The sequence below is a fragment of the Saimiri boliviensis genome, chromosome 9, assembly GCF_048565385.1.
Source record: "Saimiri boliviensis isolate mSaiBol1 chromosome 9, mSaiBol1.pri, whole genome shotgun sequence".
NCBI classification, from domain to species: domain Eukaryota; kingdom Metazoa; phylum Chordata; class Mammalia; order Primates; family Cebidae; genus Saimiri; species Saimiri boliviensis.
Window position 1 is genome coordinate 76,175,771 of NC_133457.1, and position 24,397 is coordinate 76,200,167.

At 39.0% G+C, this 24,397-nt stretch overlaps 1 protein-coding gene across 9 annotated transcripts in view; it reads right to left on the reverse strand.

Annotated features, from left to right (window-relative positions):
* The window catches only part of KIZ (kizuna centrosomal protein), a 114,361-nt gene that overhangs the window by 23,896 nt on the left and 66,068 nt on the right, over window positions 1-24,397 (reverse strand). For 5 of the 9 annotated variants that reach the window (XM_010343716.2, XM_003933154.4, XM_010343717.2 and 2 more), the window contains 3 exons: window positions 20,828-20,921; window positions 12,401-12,566; window positions 11,459-11,524 (listed from right to left, as the gene is read on the reverse strand). In XM_010343716.2, coding sequence (XP_010342018.1) covers window positions 11,459-11,524; window positions 12,401-12,566; window positions 20,828-20,921 — 326 coding nt within the window. Of the gene's footprint in view, window positions 1-871; window positions 1,059-6,159; window positions 6,207-6,491; window positions 6,614-7,400; window positions 7,582-11,458; window positions 11,525-12,400; window positions 12,567-20,827; window positions 20,922-24,397 lie in introns of those variants that run through there. The other 4 variants (XR_012519283.1, XM_074406176.1, XR_012519284.1 and 1 more) reach the window with 4 other exon arrangements.

A 24,397-nucleotide genomic window follows, 5' to 3' on the forward strand; every position in this document is an offset into this window, starting at 1 on the left:
TACTTGTTTGAGGTAAGCAAGGGAGGAAATTACCAATGTGAAGTGAAATCACTTATAGCAATAAGGGACCATCTTGATACTCTGGAAAAGATGGGCCCTTTCTATGCTCCACATTTTCCATTCTGGTACCCCTCCCTTCCTTCCTGAAGAGCGTGGGCTCTGTAATCGGGCTTTCGCTCCATGGCTTTTGGCTGACCACCCAACCTGTGATGGCTCACTCTCCTGCCCCATTCAACCAGAGCCCACCACTTCCCAATCACACTCCTCACCAGTGTTTCATCCTTAAGCCTCTGTGGCCCTTCTCCAAGCAGTCACCAAAGCCCACCTGGATAGTTTTTATCTGGGACGCAGATGCCCTGACATGAGTCATAAAGGGGTGGCAAGATCAGGCTGAGGACTGTTGGGCACATCTCTTGCCCCCAATCCCAGAGTGCGCTCCCTCTAATTGCTTAAAGGTAAAGTGAAGTTTAAAAGGAACAAAGATGAAGTGTATTCACCTGGAGGAATGACACTCACTGAGGCAGGACCACAGACATTAAAGCAGCTGGAGAGGGCACAGCACCCAGCACTGCTGCCGTCTGATTGAGGATCAGATGCATCAGAGCTGGAGTCGTTTCCTCCACAGCATGCATCACACCTCTATTTAGTCAGAATTGTTGCACAAAACTATTTATTAAAGACTAGGAGATTATCCACATAGGAAAAACAAAATTAATAGGGCTGGTTAAAACAAATTAGAAGTGGTTAAAGGATACATAGCCTGCATAGAACAAGGCTGGAGAAGGGAAGGAAGGTTCAAGGACAGGTATTGCAAACGGACTGGACAGGGTGGGCATTGTGGACGCAGGTGCCTCTGGGGCAAAGCAGGTACCTCCAGTAAGTGACTATGGCCAGGCAGGAGCAGCAGGAAGGGCCTGTCTTGCAGCAGGCCGGGAGGCACATGACCTGTCCACAGAGCACAGTTGCTCCTTGGCTCCAGTCAATTGCTGCCTGGTGGGAAAGTGGGTCTGGTCTTGCCAGACTTCTGCCTTCTCTTTCTTCTTTTTAAAAATAAAACACTGCACAGACAAAACAGAACACATTTGTAGCCTCAAAACTAGATGGTAGTGAGCAACTTTTTGTGTTTACTAAAAGTGGTACAAGAATACTTAGGGAAAAACTCCAGCCAAAGAATACAAGTTAGATGTTAGGAAAAGCTTTCTTGTTGAAAGGGTTGAAAGGGGGGATGCATCAGCTGTATAAAAATTTTTAAGGAGCTGTCTGTATCAAACAGATCAGGTTTCAGACTCTGGAGGGAAGAGTGTGCTTTTTGCTAGAAGTTCTCAAACAAATCACATCCTCCTGAAGCAGCCCAGAAGACTTGGCCAGGATGCTAACTTCATCAAGCCAAGAGTGTAAAGCTATGGGAATGAGGTTTGTGGCAATTCAGGCCCAGGATTTTTTAAAAGGAAGAAAGATGGTGATGAACCACGCAGTTAAAAGTTGCACTTTGTTGCTGCTCTGCAAATTCATAGTTATTAAATGAACGAACAAATAAAGAAGCAAAAAGTAATGAATCTAAAAATTCAAGTTAGTCTGTTATAAACAAGGTAGGGACAAAGTTGATATATTTCCAAGGGGAAAAGAATTCAGTTTTTCAACTGCAAGTAAACTGTAAGTCTGAAAATTTGAGGATTGGGTGACTGCTTTAAAGTCTTCACTTTCTAGCCTCACTTAGAACCCCAGGGAAACACTTCCTAGCCTAAAACGCTCAGAAAATATTGAGTAGTAAAAATGTTTCAACAAAACAAACATTTCTAAAGAATACAATCATTTTTGGTTGGAATATTCTGATACACACAGAAACAAACACACACATGCATGCTCAAGCTTTCAGTTCTGAATCTTTCGTTCAAGCATCAATTATATACTCAAATCGGTGCCTAGATTTAGTTTAAAAAGTAGAAAATATTGCAGTTTAAAATGTAAGGCAAGGCAAGGAGGGCCATCCCATGCAGTCTACAGCTCCAGAAGGTGAAAATCTATCCTTGTCTAATAACTCCTGACTGATGACATGAGATAAAGGTCTTTTCCTCTACTTTGTTACATAAGCTGCCTGAACCCAATCATCTATCTTCCTGAAAAGTGCTGAAGGATCCCTGAGACTGTTTTTTATTTTTTGATATGTGTTTTGTGTCTAGAAAATAGAAACGGTTAGAGAAAGAAAGTGAAAACATGCTGAATAAAGAGAGGTGAAAGAGGGATGATGTTGAGAGGAGAAAGAGAAAGCCTCAACTTCTTATCTTTTTTCTCTTTTATATGCAAATGTACACCTGCTAAAATACTTCTAAATCTACAAATAAAAAGAAAATATCTGATGAACAAGTGCTTTTAACACCCCATTACAAGAGCCAGACAAACACGTGGTTCACCAGTCTCTAAGGGGCATGGAAGCAGGGAATTTGCCCATTGCTTTTGCAGAAATCCTTAATGAAAAAAAGAAGAGTTGGGCCTGGAAAAAAAATAACAAAGGGAGATGCAAACAATACTGTCACTACGGCTAGAAAACTGACCTTGAACCAACAGAGAACTGGGCATGTTTGAATAAGGGAGGATAACTGCTATTTCTATATGAAGTTAAAATGAAATCTGGAAAATATTCTCTGTCCACTGAGTTTTCCAGCCTTGTTACTTTTCACATATTTCTACACTTACGTGTTTTTTCATATTGTACTGGATGTGTTGCTGACATAGCAAACTTGGTCATTTTTGCAAAATAAAATAAAAATTGTGAGATATATTTCTTAAAGTTAGTTCTAAAGGTAAATATTATCATTAAAAACCCAGAAATCATTTGCCTAGTAATCTGCTTAAATAAAAATAAGGGCCGGGCACTGTGGATCACACCTGTAATCTCAGCACTCTGGGAGGCTGAGGTGGAAGTATCACCTGAGGTTGGGAGCTCAAGACCAGCTTGACCAACATGGTGAAACACTGTCTCTACTAAAAATACAAAAAGTAGCCGGGCATGGTGGCATATGCCTGTAATCCTAGCTACTCGGCAGGCTGATGCAGGGGAATCACTTGAACCCAGGAGGTGGAGGTTGCAGTGAGCCAAGGGCCATTGCACTCCAGCCTGGGCAACAAGAATGAAACTCCATCTCAAAAAAAAAAAAAAAAAAAAAAAAAAAGGAAATAGGGCCAGGTGCAGTGGTTCATGCCTGTAATCCTAGCAGTTTGGGAGGCCAAGGTGGGTGGATCACTTGAGGTCAGGAGTTCAAGACCAGCCTGGCCAACATAGTGAAACACCATCTCTGCTACAAATATAAAAACACAAAAATTAGCCAGGCATGGTAGCAGGCGCCTGTAATCCCAGCTACTCAGGAGGCTGAGGCACGATAATCGCTTAAACCCTGGAGGTGGAGGTTGCAGTGAGCCAAGATAGCACCATTGCACTCCAGCTTGGGTGACAGAGCAAGACTTTGTTTCTGGAAGAAAAAAAAAAAAAAAAAGAGAGAGAGAGAGAAAATAAGGTAAGGCTGCTTTTGCAATTCTCAAAATATAGAAAAGTCATCTATATTTAGGAATTTTTTTTAAAAGGCAGGAAGATACATAAATTTGGGTCCATAACAAGAATCACTTTTCACATCCAGACTTTCTGCAACAAACTCCACTCCACCAGTAGACCTGCACCTGCAAATTCTATTGCCAAGGATGCTCTCTGTACTCCTAGGAAGAGGGCTGATGCATGAGAAGAGACCAGCTTAAATCACATGGGTTGCCTGGGGCTGCTTCAGAAAACAGAGATTTATATTACAAATTAATTTCTAAGGGGCACTTAATAATTAAACCTGAAAACAAATTCCCGGCTTGAAACTGACCTCTAACCAACATTCCCCAAATGAGCTGAAACACGTTTGCTGGTATTACTTCCTACATATACAACCACAGTGCTGGCCATTTAACACTGTTCAGTCATGAGAGGTGAGTTTTCAACTCTCAACCTCATGAAACCTTTGACTTTTCAAAGCTTGAGTAATCTTAATCAGAAAGCTGTATTTTATTGATATAATTAAATAGCTTTTTAAAAAACAGTATTTTTTAGCCATTTGTACTCAATGATTTATTTAATGAGAGAAATTAGAAATAATGACAATATTATCAGGAATAATTACTGTAGAAGATGAACTTGATGCTAAAAATGTAAAATATGAAGAAGTCTGTATTCCCTGTAGTTAGTTGAATAGTGCTGTTCCCCTCAACCCGACAAACCCATGGCCTCCCAGAACCTCAGAATGTGACCTTATTTGGAAATAGGTTCTTTACACATACATTAATTAAGTTTCTCCAGATGAAATCATTCTGTATTTACAGTGGGCCCTAAGTCCAACTTCTGGTGTCCTTTTAAGAAGAAGAGCAAACACAGAGACACAGAAGAGAAGGCCAAGTGAAGACAAAGGCAGAGATGAGGCTTATACTCCCACAAGCCAGGAGCCACCAGCTAGTACATTCAGAGGCAAGAGCCCTGCTAACACCTGGATTTCAGACTTCTAGCTCTCAGAACTGAGAGAGAGTGCATTTCTGTTGTTTTAAGTTTGTGATACTTTGTTATAACAGCCCTAGGAAAATAATACACTCCAATCCCTGATTTATTAAAATATTTAAAGCTGGATTTCGTCTCCCTCTTAGTCTCCTATGTAAAATGAGGGAGCTCCACAACAGGACCCTACAAGGGCTCTTCTGAACCAGGATCCCAGCTCCACAGTTCCCAAACCTAAGAATTCACCTGGATGTGTTATAAAGTAGTTATGCCTGAGTCCCACCCCCAGAGGTGCAGAAATAATTGGCCAAGGGTATGGCTGGGGCACGGGTATGTTCTAAAACTCTACATGGGATGCTACAATGAACCACTGGGGAGAATTTCTCTTGGCATTCATGAGTTCATCTCCTTGATCGTAGAAGCATCCAGTCAGGAAGTCCCTTTAGAAAGGTACCTTTTATCCTTTAATGACCATGTTAAATAAACAGCACTGCCCTGCAATATAATGAGGAATGTTTTGCTACTGCAAGTAGCAGGCAGCAGGCTCCGTGGGTGAAGCCCCAGCAGGTTGACCCGGGCACAGAAACCGCCACGTGGACTTTCAATGGACAATCCAGCAACATATGGTACATTCCTCTGGTTTTACACAAGCTGGGCTTTCCTGTCTCAGGGACAACAGGTAACATGTTTTGACTGATTCTTGTCAGGAAAGTGCTTCTGGGACAGGACAGGTGAAGCACATTCTTGGTAAAGCCTCAGTACTTGTGGTGTTATGCCAGTGTGCTTTCCTCTCAGGATAAATCCAGTCACCAGTGACAACCTAGCCACTTACATCTTTCCAGTCCCTTTCCAAATTGACATAAAACTCAAGCAATCATGTTTTGAGAAGCACTGCCTAGAACTCCAAGTGGCACCCTCTAAATCTATGCTGACCTCCTAGGAAGATTCTAAATGGATGCCTCAGCATTACCTTGCATATTTCAGCTTGCCAAAGAATATCCATGAGGAATAGCACAGTCAGGGAACCACTTTCAACACAGCTTGACCAAGAGAATTGGCGTCAAAAGAATGAGAGGCTGAATGGACATTCTTAGAGGCTTAATCTTCTTGAGATAAAAGCTGAGAGCCCTTTTCACATGGAGCTTAAGGAGACTAGTTTTGCCAGGATGGGCACGTGGGGTGGGAAAAGTATTGGTGGAGTGAATGATGGGAAGAGATAGGATTCTGTCCTGAATCAACGAGCATTTAAGAAAATTCCTTAATATCCCTATTTTTATTCATTTGACAAATGAAGTGCCCACTCTGTGCCAGAAACTGTGCTAGGTGCTGAATTTTTATGACATTTAGCATAGCTGCAACATCTGCTGAAACTAAAACTCACTTAATGCTGAAAGGTAAATTTAGTGTGAATAGAAACAAAATTGTCAATGTGGGGAATTTTCACTTTGGAGACATAAGTAGTTCAAAAGACAGACTTTTTCTCCCAATCTAGATAAGTATCACTTTCCTCATGGCCTGAGTGTTTCAGGAAACTGACCTACAGTATTAGGTCAGGAAGTGTTTCAGGGAAACTGACTTCCCAACAGCCCAGCTGGGCTCAGGTTTGCCCTACTTTATAAAAGGCATACCTCTTGGGACAAGCTGCATTTGAAAATCCTTGTAAGCTGCCCACCTCTCCAGGCCTAACCTAAGAGAAAGAAAAGGTAATCTTTATCATTGCTCTCAGAAGCAGCCTTGCAATGCTCATCTTCTGTTATAATGTACACTGATGTTTCATTGATCCCAATATCCTGATGCAGTTGTCTTTTTGGTAAAATAAAAGAGGCAGGGTAGGCCAGGCATGGTGGCTTATGCCTGTAATCTCAGCACTTTGGGAGGCCAAGGTGGGTGTATCATTTGAGACCAGCCTGGCCAACAGGGAAAAACCGTCTCTACTAAGAATACAAAATTAGCCAGGCATGGTGGAACACACCTGTAATTCCAGCTACTCAGGAGGCTGTGGCACGAGAATTGCTTAAACCCAGGAGGCAGAGGTTGCAGTGAGCCGAGATCATGCCACCACAATCCAGTCTCGGTGATAGAGCGAGGCTCTGTCTAAAAAAATATCAATAAATAAATAAATAAAATAAAAGAGGTAGGGCAGTGAAATGGAAGAAGTTCAGGGACCCAAATCCCAAAGTCTGAGCTCAATTCAAAATCTAACACACTGGCTACACAGCCATGAGCAGACACCTTTCTAAGTTTCTGTTTGACCACTTGTACGGTGAGTACTAATGTTTACCCTATAGGACTGTTGTGAAGGTTAGAGATGAGGGAGGCTTAGTGAGGGCAGAGATCCCATCTTTTGTGGTCCCTGGTATCCCAGGATTCAGCCCAAGTAAAAGTATTAATTGTATTAATTAATACAATTAAAGATTTTATATATGATTATATATAATATATAACTAATATATATCATATCAATACATCTAATTATATACTACTTATTATATACAGAAAACCATACATTTAGAGATATAAAAATTCACCTTTGATTTCCACCAGATTCTTTAGTGTGCAACAACTAGGCTAATAAAAGGGGTAGATTATATTCACAACAACAGATCATACAGGCTATGGAATACTGACTGTGTGTGTGTAGTTGGGGCAGCAGTGTGTGTCCAGGAGAGTTTCTATGTAAATCTCAACACAGAAAACTCGCATGCTCCATAATAATGATTAATAAGGCAGATGCCTTCAAAGTGATAGCTGACTCTTTAAGGAGGAGCCCCTCGGCCAAGATAACCTCCAATTGGGGTGATGAGCAAATGAGAAAGAAAATGAAGATACAAGAATGCTGGCACACTGTATTCCATTTAGCACAGAGTCAGAAGCACAGTACCTTGGCATTAGATGGGATGTCAAGGGTCACAGAAACAAGAATTCCTTCCAAAATGCCTCTTTTAGCAAGTCACGGGGCCAGGCAAGGTAGCTCACGCCTATAATCCTAGAACTTTGGAAGGCCAAGGTGGGTGGACTGTTTGAGCTCGGGAGTTCAAGACGAGCCTGGTGAAATTCCATCTCTATAAAAAATACAAAAATTAGCCAGGCATGGTATGGTAGTGCATGCCTGCAGTCCCAGCTACTTGGGGGGCTGAAGAAGGAAGATCACTTGAGCCCATGAGACAGACGCCACAATGAGCTGTGATCACACCAATACACTCCAACCTGGGCAACAGAGCAAAACCCCGACCCTGTCTCAAAAAAAAAAAAAAAAAAAAAAAAAAAAAAAAAAAATTAATGTTTCCTGCCATGGTTTAAGCACTCACACTTGGAAGGTACTGAACTTGATTTTGCTGAAATGAAGAGCTAGAAAGTTGTTTTGCTACTGAGCTACTCTCTATAATTAAGCTCAATAAATATTCTGCCTGGTATATGGCAGCTCCTCAAATATTTAAACAGCTACTGTGCATGTCCCAGGCTAAACATCCCCAGGACCCCCTCATTCTGATAATGGTATGACTTCACAGCTTCCCACCCCCAACCTCCTGTGACTTCCCAGATTTCACCTCAGCCACGTCTTCTCTTATACCTCTTCTGAAATGGCTAAAAAGCAAGTAAAGACACACAGAAGGACCCCATACTGAAGAACGGCACCACTGGGCAACTTTAGTTACTACTGTAACTTCCTCGTCAATTCAAGTAAAAGCAGTAACAAGCAGCTGTCAGTCATAACATCTGGGTGTAATTAAACTAAAGTAGCTCCAAATCTCATTAAAAAGCAATCTCACCCACAAAGGAGCTTCCCACAAAATGAAACCATAGGAAAATCTTGAAGATAATTTTAGTGTATTGAGAAAACTGGTGCCGCCACTGGACTCACTGCTTTAAAAAGTGCTCCACATATATGTGTGTATATTTTACAAAGCATGCTCCACAGAACATTAATTCTGTTGGATATTAGGAAGAATTCCGTTTTCAAAAAAATAAGTTACCTCAAACTCTAGGATCACACTTTTAAACAATTCCTTTGCTGAAAGTTTTCTGAGTCTTCACTATGCTTCTATGCATTACGCATACTGCAGAGAGAAGGATCACACAGGGCTTGACAACAAAATATGTGTTAATTGATGTATTTTCTGAGTGGAGCACTGCAAATAACACATTTTGGGAAATGCTGCATTAGCTCATGAATACTTGTGGGGCAGCACACACATCAGGGGGGGTCTGCCACCTGGTACCCTACAACGTCTTCCACTGTGAGTACATAGGGGTTACTAAGGGCACATAGGCACCCCCAGGCAGAGATGTCTGGGCCTTGACTAATGAGATCTTCGGGAGTACTTCAGTAGCTGTTCGGGATTTTTCTCAACGGATTTCTGCATGGGACTAAGTGGAAGTTGGAAAAGTATCATCAAACTCTCCTTGAGATTCCTTTTTGATAACGTAAACATCCTTCTGGATTTGAATCTCAATTGTGTTCTCAAGTGGCAATTTCTTGCAGAAACTAATGTAGCAGGACCATCGGGAAGTACTGTCTTGCAGGTATTGCAGCAGCACTGTGCTTGTGAGGGTCCTGGTCCCAAGTGGCTACCACAACTCAGGGAAGGTATGCAGGTCCACAAGAACAGACTGCAAGTGTCCACTCTTCTGGGGGTTCATCTCGGGACAGCACTTCTGTCATGCTGCATCCTCATTCTCTCTAATTCTGTTCCTCTTTCAGTTTGCTTTGTGAGGCTCCTCATAGCTGATAGGGAAATGCTGGGGATTGTGGGAGCCAGCACAGAAGACCGAGAACTCTAATAATGTTCACATGAATATTACTATACATCACAGATAAAATTGAGTGTCTAGTATCTGCTCGGCACTTTCACAAATTATTTCATTTAAACTTTAAGATAATTCTATTGGGCAGTATGTCTGCTTTCCCAATACAGAGGCTCAGAGAAGGTGGAGAAACAGAGCAAGGAGTAAAAGAGCTGACAATGATGGCTTGTTCCAAAGCCCTAGCCCAATTGCTACATTTCCTCAACTCCCAGCAATATTTCTTTTCTTTGGAATATTCTAGAAGGAATGCAGCCCATACATACACAACCAGTATGCACCCACACAAACAGGAAACCCCAACAGAACTATTATAAAGAGGCAGGCAGACTCTGTCTTAAACTACATACTTGCTTTCCTCTACCAAAAGTCAAATCTTCCAAATAGTTATGCCAAAGTCACAAACATTTAATAAAGGGATGACAGTCAAGAACTTAAGAGACCAAAGTAGCCACATGATGGACAAAGCAACAGTATTAGTAGTGCCAAGGTGCATGAGGCCCTCAAACGTGAATTTCATGGGAGGTCTCTGGGTGGGGAGAGTGCACTGGCAAGGACAGAACAGCAACACTTTAACGAAGTATATGGCTTTGCTAACTCTTTTTTTTTTTTTAATTTCCAAAGGTTTTCTTTATGTCTAATATTTTGGCACAAAATAGGCACAATTCATTTTTTAAAAACTGCCAACTATTGATTAATCAATGGCAGGTTGTTAGAACTACAACTTCTTTTAAAATCTTAATGGCAAACAGCCCAGGTTGCTTCTAGGCATATTGCACATCGTTCTGCATAATGGAGGATTTGAAACCCTGGTACTTAACTATCGGTTTTCTTATAAAGAAAGTCTATGAGAAAATACATTTGCATTACCTTTGGGAAGAGTCAACTACTCCCAGCAAGGGATGATTATAAAGAATAGTAAAAAGAGAAGAAAGAATGAACAATAGGTCATTTCCTGATTTCTCCTCAATAAGCTTTTATAATTTTAACTGAAATAAATTCAGTAGATACTTCTGCATCCGCAAATAAATGCAAGGGAAAAGCATCCAAATGACTTCTTGGTTATCTGTAGTTTGGGATCAACTATATTTCTATTAATAAAAATAACAGGGAACCATATCAGATTTTTCTGAAAATGAAAACTAAAAACACAATAAACACATCACTGGGGAAAATGTTTAAAATGATAAAAAACACTTGCATTTTGGAGTGAAATATTATCTGGAGGCATAATATATACAATAATTGTTCTACCATAAACTCCGTTTTCAAAACCAGAGTTTATCACAGAAACATGAGTTTAAAAAATTAATCATCATGCCAGGAATTGCACTGCCATAAAAGCAAGTCATTCTTTTCTGCTTATAAACAAAAACAAAACTCCACATATGCAGATGCATGCCTCGGTACCTTGGTGCAATGGTGTATTTACTTGTATAAATATTTAAAGTCAGACCTTTGAATTTATAATGAAGTAGTACACCACTTTACAAAATAAGGTACTAGTAAATTCAGATGTATGACAAATAGAACTCTGTACAGAATACTAATTGCTGCTGTTGCTATTCTAAAAAGAAAAAAAATAATGATATCATTCAGATTCCACCTAAAAAAGCCTAATACATGTGCAGAAATCTTAATAGGTCTTGATGAAGCCTGATTGGTACAATTTTTAAATTATCAGACAGGCTTTGTAACTGAGGCAAACTCAAGCTTCCTATCCAGCATTTTAAAAAATTTCCTGCTCTTATTTTAATACACATATTCAATTACAACAGAAAAAAAAGAGTAAAATCAGACACATCTATAGTTTGCTATGTAATGACTGGGTGTTCCCCAGGGAGATGGGCCTTTTCACACAGATGCAGGTGCTGAAAGGGTGCGTGCTGGAGGATGTTACAGATGTAAATATATAACATGGTGACGAAGAATTCAATAGACACGGTGATTTTCCACCTTAGTTTATGTTAACATAAGCATTTACGTTCTGCCCTTATGATTAATCTCCTGCTCCAGCATGCAGTAGCTGAATACACTTGCTCTTAGTGGGGTCCAAAAACCACTAACCAAAAATGTCCTGATTATATAATAATGCTGAATTCTGTGTTTGAAACTCTTATACAACCATAGCCTTACCTGTGATTGGGATATCTGTGGCCACATTTTCTTTCTTGCTCTTGTCTCCACAGCCACTTGAAACTTCTAAAAATTGAATGTATAGTAATAAAAATATATTTCAAAGTTAAGAAATAGATCCTTTGGATGTTTAATTGCCATTCCTTTTATGTTCACTTTTTTTTGTTGTTGTTAATGTATTTCTTGTCTGAAATAATAGTGTTCCTAAAAGGAAACCTATTCTAAAATTAAGGTATCTCATAAATGAAAATTTAAAAATAAAATTAAATTAAGGTACTCTATGTTGCTTTCATGCGAAATAATTTGCACTGACATCTCTCAAATTTGGGTGAGACATAAAATAAGTGAGTCTCACATCCTGCACTTATCCATCAACTCGAGCAATTCCTGAGGAATTCATAGCTGTCTTGGAAAACCATTAAAGCAGTTAAATGGCATATCTTAGCAGTAATGCTAAAATAATCACAGTTTCTGGGTACTCAAAATTGGTTATTAAATTTTGGGGGCATAAATTCATTGATTTTTAATCAACTGTTTGGACACTGACAAGGTTCTATTATAACTAAAAGGTATGTTTACAATTATGAGTAAATTCTACTAAGTGGTATCAAAAACTTCACAGTATTGTATGGAATCACCTTCATCTTTGTGGCAAAAAAATTATCTACTGCCAAGTGATTAGTTTAGTTAAGATTTCCTAATTTCTTCATACTTATTTTATTGGAAATTCACTAGAACTAGACTTACAGTTAGATTTCCCATTCCTGTTAGACTAAAGGAGATCATACATATTTATTGGAAGGTGGTATAAAACAAATAACGTATTATGCATATTAAATTCAGAGGTATTCTCTAGTCAGTGATAGTCTATAGGTATACCTCGAGAAAGATGATGATCCTGAATGCCTTTTTGCTGTGGACACACACTTTAACAATAATTACCTTGTTCCCCTGTAGGACCACTGTTGAGCCATACAGCAGGTTTGGGTTCCTTTATTTCACTATTGCCATTCAGAATAGATGACAAGCTGCAAGATGATTCACTACTGTGAATAGTTGACCTGTGGCCACACTCTTCTGTAAGGGCTTTTCTCAATAATGCTGTTGCCTATAATATTTCCAAAAAAAAAGCACAAAGAAATAAAAAACTGTGGCCACATTTCCCTTGGTCTCAAAGACATAGCCTTCAAATATAATTTTAAGTTAAGCTTTACTTAGGATTTAATTTGTTTCCTATATTTAAATAAAATTAAAATATCAAGATAAATAATACCTGGTTATTTTCTACTGTAATCTAATTCTTTGCAAGTTACCCTCATAATAATACACTTTTTGAGGGCTGAATCTTACATAATACAGAAATGTTTTTCTGCTTGTGAATTATGTATATGAAATGTGACTACCTCTTTTAATCTGGGCAGGTTTATCCTCTCTTTGATATATACAAATGGCAGAGCTTCAGACCTCCTTTCTGAAGGAAAAATTTATTCTGTCATTACATGAATCCTATTTTCTAGGCATGTCAGGCAGAATTACTCTGAACCGGGAAAGAGATCTGGAAAGATGTGACCTTGCAATATCCATATCCTCCTAAAAATGACCCATACACTTCCCCTAAACAAAAAGATTGCAGAAAAATTTGTAACTGAAGAGGATGCATTGAGCAAAAAGATAACTGCCTTATTCTAAATCCCAATCTTCAATCAAGTACCAACATGGTCTGCACTTTGCCTCTAAGTTGGCTGGGGATCTGGGGGAACTCACCTACCACATTGCTTATCTTTTTTCAAAGGCATTGTCTTACTTATAGACATCATGTGTCCTGAGCAAGGATGAGGACACAGGTTTTTATCAGACCCAACTTTAGAGGTGGAGAAAAAGGGGCAATTCACAGGACCTGGGTTAGTAGTAGCCATGTCTCTTGATTTTCAGGTCAGTACTTTCCCCCAAGAAATAAAAATATGCTCGTAACAAGAGTTAAACTTTTAGTAGATAACCACTGATCACATTATCCTGCTGCCAGAGTGTACATTTCTCTCATTTCCTATTGACAAGTGGCGATTTCCTTAGGTAGCTGGAGAGGACACCTCAGTGGTGGTGGTGCTGGTGACCAAGTGCTATCTGATAATGACAGTAAATACTAGGTAGTGTCCAACCCAACTGTGGGAAATGCACATGAGAGTTCAAAATTAACATGAAGAGCAGAACTAGGCAAATGTTCACAGGTCATCTTTAGTCCAAGAGTGAAGTGGTAACAACGTAACTACCCAGTGAACAAGGTGGGAAAAATAACCTTCCTTGTTAACATGAAAGAAGGTGAAGACACGCTGACATGGAGAATCACTAAAGCAGAGCATGGATGGTCTGGCCTTGCATGTTTGGTGTTTCAGACACTTCAAGGCAACTGCCTTTAGTCCTGACATCCCTGCAGAGTTTTTGTCTTCTGCCCTCCCTAGGACTGGCTGACCTCCTGGACCCATGGCCTACCCTAGGGGCTGGAACAGCTGATTAGGGGAATTTAAGGAGTTCTAGTCCCCTTGGCCAAAGAACTTGGTGTCAAGTTAGCCTTGCAGCCAGGACCTTTCTGTGGTACAGTTCTAATGACCAGGGGCTTTTCCTCTGTTTCTAGAAACTACTCCCTGGATTTCACTCCACTGTGATAACTCTGTTGGGATGACCTGCTGCTCAGTATCCCCATTTCTGCAGACTAAGGGGAAGGCATAGAGTCCTGCCTTTGAAGCCCAGGCCAAGGCTGGTTACAATCAATGCCCCCCCCCCCCCCTCAATTGCCTACAAGGACCACTGCACTGTACCTGCTTCTGGAATCTACCATGAACACCTTTCCAATGAGTCCTTGTATGCTTGATAAGAATACCACCATTGCTAATAATTCTACACCGAGCCCTCTTTTCCATGGTAAGGTAAGTAATGTGGTGAGCACACTGCACTGCTAGTTTAATTTACTTTGTATACAGACGCTCCTTAACTTTTTGAAGGAGTTACATCCAATACACCCACCACAAGTTGAAAAAACTGTAAGCTGGAAATGTATTTCACACACCTAACCTTCTGAACATCGTAGTTTAGTTTTGCCTATCTTAAACTGCTCAGAACACTTACATTAGCCTACAGATGGGTAAGACAAAGCCTATTTTATTATAAAATATTGATTTTCACATGTAATTTGTTGGATACTATACTAAAAATGAAAGATATAATTGCTGTATGGGTGTTTGCAGTATGGTTTCCACTGAATGCCTATCACTTTTGCACCAGTGTGAAATCAAAAAATTCTAAGTTGAACCACTGGAAGTCTGGGACTATCTGTATTTTATCCCATTTATCTTTCCTACTCAATACTTATCTCCAGGATTTCTGTTACTTTTTTGATAGAAATGTTTATAAAAGAACATATCTTTTAAGATAATTCTATAGATAATTCATCAAAGATGATAAGCAGGGACAAAGACAAAAGTAGCCTCAGACAAAGATAGACAAGAATAGGTCATATATTTTTAGTTAAAAACAACTTATTTTTGAGATGGACTCTCATTCTCTCGGCCAGGCTGGAGTGCAGTGGTGTGATCTCAGCTCACTGCAACCTCTACCTCCCAGGTTCAAGTAATTTTTGTGCCTTAGTCTCCCAAGTAGCTGGGATTACAGGCGTGTGCCACCACACCAGGCTTATTTTTGTGTTTTTAGTAGACATGGGGTTTCACCCGTGTTGGCCAGGCTGGTCTCGAACTCCTGTCTTCAGGTGATCTGTGCTCCTTGACCTTCCAAAGTGGTAGGATTATAGGTGTGAGCCACTGCGCCTGGCAAAAACAACTTCTGCAGTCAGGAAAACATCTGTAACACATTCTCAAGATGTACTGTTTGCAGATGTTCCAGAAAAGTGTATTTCTAAGGAAACCTCCAATATGAAGGAGCTTGCAATCTGAGACTGATGACACTAACCCACAGAGAAGCTCAGAGAAGAGTTAACAGGGTGCTTTATTACATTTCATGTGGGGACTGAATGGGTTCTGCAAATTGGCGCTAATTCTCTGAAAAAATATCACCAGACAACAATTTTACCACAGGCTTTCTGATAGTGCTTATGAATGAACAATGCATGAGTTTCAACTTACCTGTTACTAATAAACGCTCTCTTTGAATGTCAATTTGGAGCCCAGAAGAGATAACTAGAGATTGTTTCATTGTTCTCAGCAGTCTGAAGCCTAAGTCAATACCTCTCACTTTTCAGCCTTCCCTGGAGTCAGGAGAAAGGGCTTGGAAATTAAATGTCAGGGCACACACTACTTGTGGAATGACTGATGTTGATACCTCCAGATTTCAGACATTACGGCAGATAAATCATTCAACGAATTACACCTACAGTGCTATTCCTTTAATTATTAGCTCAGTTCTATTAGAATTTTCTTCCATGTTCAGTTTAAGTATTAATCTTGCTATGTCTAGAACCCCAAAAATCATCTAGGCTGACTTTTAAATTATATACAAAAATTTAATGGTTGTGATATTCAGACATATAAACGGACAGATGAAGATATTAATGGAAATGACGTTGCGTCCTAAACACCATTAAGAAAAATAAATGACAAAAATTAAAGTGCTAAAAATATTGGAACAAAATGTCCAAATTTCTATTTAAAAAGTTTTTCCAAGTCAATAAGAAAACATATTACTAACCTAATAGAAAAATGAGCAAAGAACATGAGCTGGCAGATTATGAAAAAAGAAATACAAATAGCTAATAAATAGGTAGAGAAAAAGTTTGACCTCAATTGTAATAAAAAGGTCAAATGGAACAAAAAAAAATTGGATGTCATTTTCATCTCTCAAACTGGTGCCCCTAAAAAAAAAGTTGACAGTATCTAATTTCATAAAGAACTCAGAGAAATGATATTTTCATCCATTACTGGCAACTCTGATGACCCTTCTAGAGTGAGATCAGGCCATGCATAGCAAAACCCTGAAAGATATACCCACCTTTTGACCTAATAATTCTACATCTAGGAATTCATTCTAAGGAAATATTATAGATATTTGTAAAATCTGAACTGCACAGATACTCTTTGAAACTTTTTTACTAGAGGAAAAATTAGAAACAAGTGTTGAACAACAGGTAAATGACTGAAGTGAGAGTAGACAGGGGACCTCTAGAAAGCCATTTGAAATGATGTAAATAGAACATGTAATGGTATGAAAGAGAGTTCACCTTGCAGCATACGGGGATAAAAAAACAAGGTGATGTTACAAATAATGCAACCTATGTTTTTCAACATATTGAATTTTTTTTTTCTTGAGACAGAGTTTTACTCTGTCACCTAGGCTAGAGTATAGTGGCGCAATCTCGGCTCACTGCAACCTCTGCCTCCCAGGTTCAAGCAATTCTTTTGCCTCAGCCTCCCAAGAAGCTGGGATTACAGGTGCATGCCATCAAACCTGGCTAATTTTTCTATTTTTAGTAGAGACAGAGTTTTGCCATGTTGCCCAGGCTGGTCTCGAACTCCTGACCTCAGGTGATCCGCCCATCTCGGCCTCCCAAATAAATCCAAATAAATATATTAAATATTAAAAACCATATATCATAATGTTAACAGGGTTGTATATAAATAGCAGAATAGTAGGATCACGACCAGTTTTCTTCTTTTTGTTTATCTTACTATTTCAAGATTTTTTTAATGCTTGTTTTTAAAAGAAAACATATGCTAGCTCTAAAGAAATCCAATTTCTGCTATTCATGGTACCAATACAAAGAGAAAATGAATGCCAACACACCTGATAAAACTAAATTCCCTTCTATATGCAAACCAGTGTTACTAACACAGACACAGAAAAGTAAAATAATTAAAAATCATGCATGTGGACAGCAGATAATATTTTCCCCTAATATGCAGACTTAACTGACTCTTCCTCAAGGTTCAAGAACATTCCTTTTGGACACTGGAAGTAATTTCTTGGTCTTTAAAGAGAAGTGCAAGCATCATCACTTAAGTTCTAAGTTAAAGGGAATGAAGGGATTTTATCTGTGCAGAATTTTTTTAAATTGGGAAGACATATTGGCCCAGCAAATGAGTATGCAGGAGATAAGAACAAGAAAACAGTCCAGCATTTGGGGAAAGCATCTTCCTGGTGAATAAAACTGGTCTGTGTATATGGTGAGGGCAGGACACTATCTACTCTATGAGTGTCACCAGCAAGTTGCTCTGCTGTGACAAAGTTCTCCAGGGTGGAAACAGATATCCACTGGGAGAAAAGTAGTATTAAGGCATTTTGTATTTTAATGAAGCACCCAACTCATTTTTTCTCTACAAAAAGCAATTACAAATTTTTCTGATTTAAAAGCATGCAGCTCAATTATGTAATTGCCTAATAGGTTATGCGGGCACTGCGGACCTTATCTGGTCTCCAGGGGACATAATCTGAGTTTCTGTGGCTTTGATGATGTATTTACTCAAGAGAAGGGATTGACTTGCTGACAGCACAGGGACCCACAGGTAAACATCATTTACATGCAGCTTTTTAATTAGCCATTTACCCAAGAGATCAAAGTAAATATTTCTGAGCTTTATTAGACTCTTAACCAAGTAGTTTCTAGTAAAGCTTTTTTAAACTTTGAAAATCACTTACTTTTAAGATTTTGTCTAAAGAGAGAGATTTAACCCTAGTATTTACTAAATGTGTACATGGTTTCAATACACAGAAACAATTCAAAGACACTTTATTTCACTAATTGAAAAAGGATGACATGTAAATCAAAACAGTTCTAGGACTTACAAAAGCATTTTATCCTTAAGTTCACAAGCTTGCCCTCCTTGCATCATTTTGTTAATATTGTTCTTTGGGGCTGTGCATTTCTTCAACCACAACCTAACTGTATGAGAAATGACCAGTTTACTTCCATTTTCAAGGCTAGATTTTGTCATTAATGTATTGGTAATTTTTATGATTGTCACTAAAGTGAGATCATATTTAAAAACGAACAAAGATCTATTATGGAGGCAGAATATAATTTGATTCATTAGTTGTTAGTTGGACAGCACCCCCTCCCATTATTGAAAAAATTATGAGTAGATTGATTGGGACTTGGACCATGTTTTCTAATATAAACAATACCATTTAAAAAAAAAGATTAGATAGCAAAAGACAGCCAATCAACACTTATTTCACCCTTAAAATGCCTGAGATGTGATATACTTGCAGTGAACAAGTATAAAAAATAATGAACAAGTATAATAAATAAGACAGTGCTAAATCAAAGGAACAATAAAACCCAAACAATATCTTTCTTAAGATCTATGTTCATTGGCCGGGCATGGTGGCTCACACCTGTAATCCCAGCACTTTGGGAGGCAGATCACCTGACGTCAGGAGTTTGAGACCAGCATGGCCAACATGGTGAAACCTGTCGCTACTGAAAATTTAAAAAACATCAGCCAGGCATGGTGGCATGTGCCTGTAGTCCCAGCTACTTGGGAGGCTGAGGCAGGAAAATCGCTTGGACCCAGGAGGCAGAGGTTGCAGTGAGCCGAGATCACTGCACTCCAGACTGGGCAACAGAGCGAAACTCTGTCTTGAAAAAACAAACAACAAAAAAGATCTACATTCATCAACAGAGAAGGAATTGATCTAGGTTATCTTTGAAAAGGGGCATGAAATCTGTAAGAGGCATACAGGGGGCTGTATCTATCTTTTTAATAATTTATTTCTTCCCCCTAAAGCAAAGGGGAAGGGAAGGAAGTTTGAGGAGAAGAGGGAGAAGAGAGAAAGAGCAGAAGAGAGAGAAGGTGGGTGAAGTTGGGGGAGGACACAAGGAGGAGGAAGGGAGTGGGGTTCGAAGATGAGGGAAAGGTGGACGATGAGGAGAAGGGGTCTGAAACAAATATGATGCAAAGGTAACAACACGTGAATTGGGTTGTGGGCATGGGATTAGTGGGTCCGTCCTATCACTGAATAAATGTATGCTTGAAATGCTAAAAATCAAAAGTCCTGCTACTCTCTTAATTGGAGCGGCAAGGAAAGAGGTGTCTGAGTAGGACTAAAGGTGCTCTGGAAGCCTGGAGGGGCAATGCTAGAGGCTTTAGACGGCATAGCTACGTGGGCATGTGACTTTAAGACAGATGCAGCAACGCTTGTCTCCAGAAGGTACAGATATATAATCCTTGAACAGTGAGCATGGTCATAATAGTTTTTAAAACACCTTAAAAAGAATCAATGCCAGAAAATTCATAAGGATGAAAAAACATGCTTTGAAGCAAGACACATTCCCAAGACATTCAACCTAGGAAAAGAAAGGCTGTTTCCCTGGGTGTGGCTTTTCTAGGGAATGAGGACAGAATATGCCAAAGGACACGCTCTAAACTTGGACTTCTGTTTCCTCCCTTCACAATTTCCTTGGGAACTTGCTCCATCCATTTCTATTTTCTGTTCATCTTCAAACTCTCTTTTGGCACCAGCTCCCAAATCAGGACCCTCCTTCCTCTTCCCTGAACCACTGCAGGGCTCTCTCCTTCAATGTCTCAGTCCCAAACCAAGCATGAAGTTCCCCAAGGCACTGCAGAAATCCTATCACAGATCTGTTAAAAAAGCTCCAGTGGCTTTTCAAAAGCTACGAAACTAAACGCAGTCTTCCTGGCCAGGCACTAGATGCTGCACAGCATGGCAGGAAACCACGTCTTGTGCTCCTTCTTACCATCCCCAGACTTGAGCCCACACTTCGGCCTCAGGATGGCTCTGTTGCCGGAATACGTGTTGGGTTCCCCAGTGTGTTCTTTGCCTCATGGCAACCCTTTCTTGTTGCTTCTGCCCCCATGCAACTCACACCATCAAAAATCTGTCATTTAAGGGTTCTCTAGGAGTCTTAGCTTGGCTCTCTTCCTGAAAGCCCCTATTTTTGCCATTTTCTTGTTACATGCATCCCATGATGTCAGACCCCAGAAGGAGGGGCCACATTTTGTCTCTTTCCCTCCAATGGATCTGGGCTGATATCTGTGTACAGTAATGGATCAATATGTATTTGCTGAATTGAAGTGAATGACTATACAGTATTTCTAAAGTATGGCATGGAGACGGAAAACCAGAGCATTATAAGATGCCTCGATATTTCTTGGAAAATGAATTCCTACATAAAACACGCAGAAGGCCTGAGATCAGAAAGTTAAAAACCAACCAACCACAAAACCTCACTCACTACTTTTCTTATCATTTTCTTTTTCTTTTTTTTTTTTGCAAATATAACATTTCCTCAAATTAGTAAATTGTACATCTGGAGATGTATTTTTTTTTTTTTAAGTAAAAATTACTAACCTTGCCCTCTGGTCCACATCTGCGATTGGGAAAACTTCAGATAGTTTAGCTACTTACCTCTTCTTTGAGAGAATTATCATGTTCTTTCAAGGTGGCAACATGCTGACCCACCTGTGCCCTCGGTCTGCTTGAGTCTGGTGCTTGCCCAGGTCTATAAAATAGAAATAGGACACTCACTATAGATTTGTAATATTTTAAGATTCCCACCTTTTTAAAAGCCTCCATTATGTTAGTAGAAGATAGTTTATCCAGAAAAGTCTGAAATTCAACATATTCTGGACTAAGGGAATTTTGAGTCCAAGTATCTTTTTTTTTTTAACTTTTAAAAACTTTGGTTAATTACTTCATTGCTAAACGAGTATTCTCAACTTTTGCTGCACACAGAACAACCTGGGGAGCTTTGCACAATCTGGATGCCTGACGCCACCCCTACAGAGTCCAGTAAAATTCATCTGGGGTGTGGCCTGGCCAGTGGGATTTTTTTTTTTAATTTTATTTTAAAATTTTAATCTATTTATTTATTTAGAGACTGGGTTATGAGACTGACTAATTTTTGCATTTTTACTAGAGGCAGGCTGTCACCATATTGCGCAGGCTTGTTTAAACTCCTGGACTCAAGCAATCTGCCTGCCTTGGCCTCCCAAAGAGCTGAGATTATAGGCGTGAGCCATCACACCCAGCCTGGTCAGTGGGATTTTTAAGGCTCACAGAGTGATTCTAAAGAAAACAATGGTTTTGAATCACTGCATAGATGATCAGTCTCCTACATGTAGTTGAGAGAAATAGATCACATCTTCATCTCAACAGCAGTTGTTGTTACACTCTTACCATGGTCTACTTATAATATTTTAAAAATTAGGATATTAAGAAAGAGTTAAAAAGTAAGCCTATGTTGCTGCCCAGGTTGGGGTATTTATATACTAAAAGGAACCAGCGTTCTTTAAAGAAATGCCCTACTCAGGGCTGGGGCAGGAAATGCACAAGATGAACCTGAAACTTCTTGTTGTACCAGAAAGTAAGGAAGCTCTCCAAGTTGTGTCAAAAGAACTGAAGATGGGGAGGGGGTATCTTGAGGAAGCTCCCACTGTCAAAGACGGGACAATTTAAACAGCAATAACTGTAATGGACTGAAATATAGGGAATACATAAAAATCCATGCGTTCATCTAAAAATACATAAACAAAATTTAAAAAATAAAAATAAAATCTTTTGTTCAGCCTTAAAAGGAAGGAAATCCTGTCACATACTATAACATAGATTAATCTCAAGGACATTATGCTAAGTGAAATAAATCAGTCAGAAAAGGACAAATATCGTATGATCCCACTTACATGAAGTACCTAGAACAGTCAAATTCATAAAGACAGAAGTTGAATAGTGGGTGCTAGTGCCTGGGGGGAAGGTAAAATGGGGAGTTGTTTAATGGGTATAGATTGTCCATTTTATAAGATGAAAACATCTGGAGATCTGCTGTACAACAAAGTAAAGATATTTAACACTATTGAACAGTACGGTTCAAAATGGTTGAGACGGTTAATTTTACATTTTTTTAAACCACAATAAAGACAAAATAAAAATAAACTTTAAAACCTTTGGAGGCTGGTAGGGCAACAATTCATTATTCTGCAAATTGGTAAAGAAATAGAATCAAGCATTTCTCCTGCTTTTGTGGTCAAATAAACGCATTTCAGAGTCACCAAGTAGTTTATAAGGGAAAGTTCTTCCAATAAATGCAGAAGAAATAATCCAATTAGAAAAGTCACCATTTTCTAAGTCCAAATTACTGAATTTGTCTAGGAAATAGTCATAATTTTACAAAAATCATATAATAGTAAACTTCTGTAGTGAAGTCATCAACCTTCCAACATTTGAACCTACAGATCGGTCTTAGTACCACTAACCGTGGGGTAACCAAGTACCATGTGCTTCCCAGTTTTAAATACCACCACCCATGACATTTTCTTGCCAAAATAACTGGCCTGGAACTTAATCACATATTTGGATCTAACCACCAGTTTACAGGTAATAAAAAGTAAAGAGGAACTGGTTAAACATACCAACCAAATAAAGAATGTAAATTCTCCCGGACAAATGACCCAATTCAACAAATCAATAGTGTAAAAAAAACAGAGGGAGGGAATGTTACAAAATTAAAAGAGATTTTGGAGACAGAGCCAATTGTAATACGTGGACCTTATTTGAACTCTGATTCAAACAAAACAAATGTAAAAAAAACATGTTTTGAGATAAGCAAGGCAAACTGACAAGGACTAGGTATTAGGTAAACTGAAGAATTTTGTTAGGTTAAATAATAATATTTTAAATCCTTATATGCTAGCAGTATAAGTATTTGTGAGTGAAATGATATGTTATCTGTTTTAAACTACTCAAGAAAAAAAGGGTTAGAGAAAGAGATAAAAGAAAGACTAATGAAATGTAGCCAGTTGGTGAATCTGAGTAATGGGTATATGAGACTTCCAATGTTTAAAAATGTCAAGGTAAAAAGTTAAATGTATACTAGTGTCTGCAACTTACTTAGAAATGTATGAAAATAAGAGATTGATGGAAGGATGGATAAACAAATATGAGAGTGCAATAAAATGTCAGCAGTAGAATCTGGGTGGTATGTATACAAATGTTCACTGTATGATTCCTTTTACTTTTCTTCATGTTTGAAAAATTTCATAATAAAATCTCTGGGAAAAAAAGTCAGTCTTGGTATAGTTCAGAACCTTCCTTAATAAATCTTAATTGTTATAACTGGTGCCTGACCTAACCCTATTTTTTTCCAGGACTTTCATAAAGTGAGATGAGTCACTAGAATCCTTTAACGTATTTAAAAGCTTCCAAAGAATGATTCGAAGGCTTCTGATGAGTTTGATGTAAAGACCTTTCAGCAACTTGCCTTTCTTGGTTAATATCATACTGCAATGATGTCATTAAACTACCCAATTCCTTTGTCTTGACCTTTGCATCTATATTCGGTTTCTTAACAGACTGCCCTGCATTTCAGGGAAAATGCACTGACCAGTCATCAGCAAATTCTAGCCCGTTCCGCAGGTATATTTCTTATAATAAGTAAGACAACTACGCTTTTGGCTTGAAAGCAAGTTTAATTAGGATGAACTAAATTAGTTAAATAGCTATGTGAATCAAAATAGCAAAGAACAGTCCCTCTGGTGGCTAATGCACATGAATTTCTGCAGAAGCAAAACCAAGGCAAGACTCTGGTTACTAATACGCCACTCAATTGCAACTACCCTTTGGGTCCTAGCAAGAAAAACTAGTTAAGGTTTCCTATAATTATTATACTTTTTCCCACAAAAGGGCAAAATCGATTAATTGACTTGCACAAGGTCAAATGGAAAATGAGCTGTTGAAGGAGGTACAGCACCTAGGGTTTGTGACTTCTGAACAACTAACACAACCCCTAAAGCACAAAAGCAAGCTGACTTGCAGATTTATTTCAGGACAGATGAGGCAAGAGGGCAAGAGCCATGGCTTCCTTAAATGGAGTTTTGCCCATGGTACTACAAAAACATGCCATATCAGAAAATTTGCAACATGGTACAAGGATTTAAAGGAGATTTTTCTGTTTTGTCTACTCTACGTTGGAAAATTTATAAC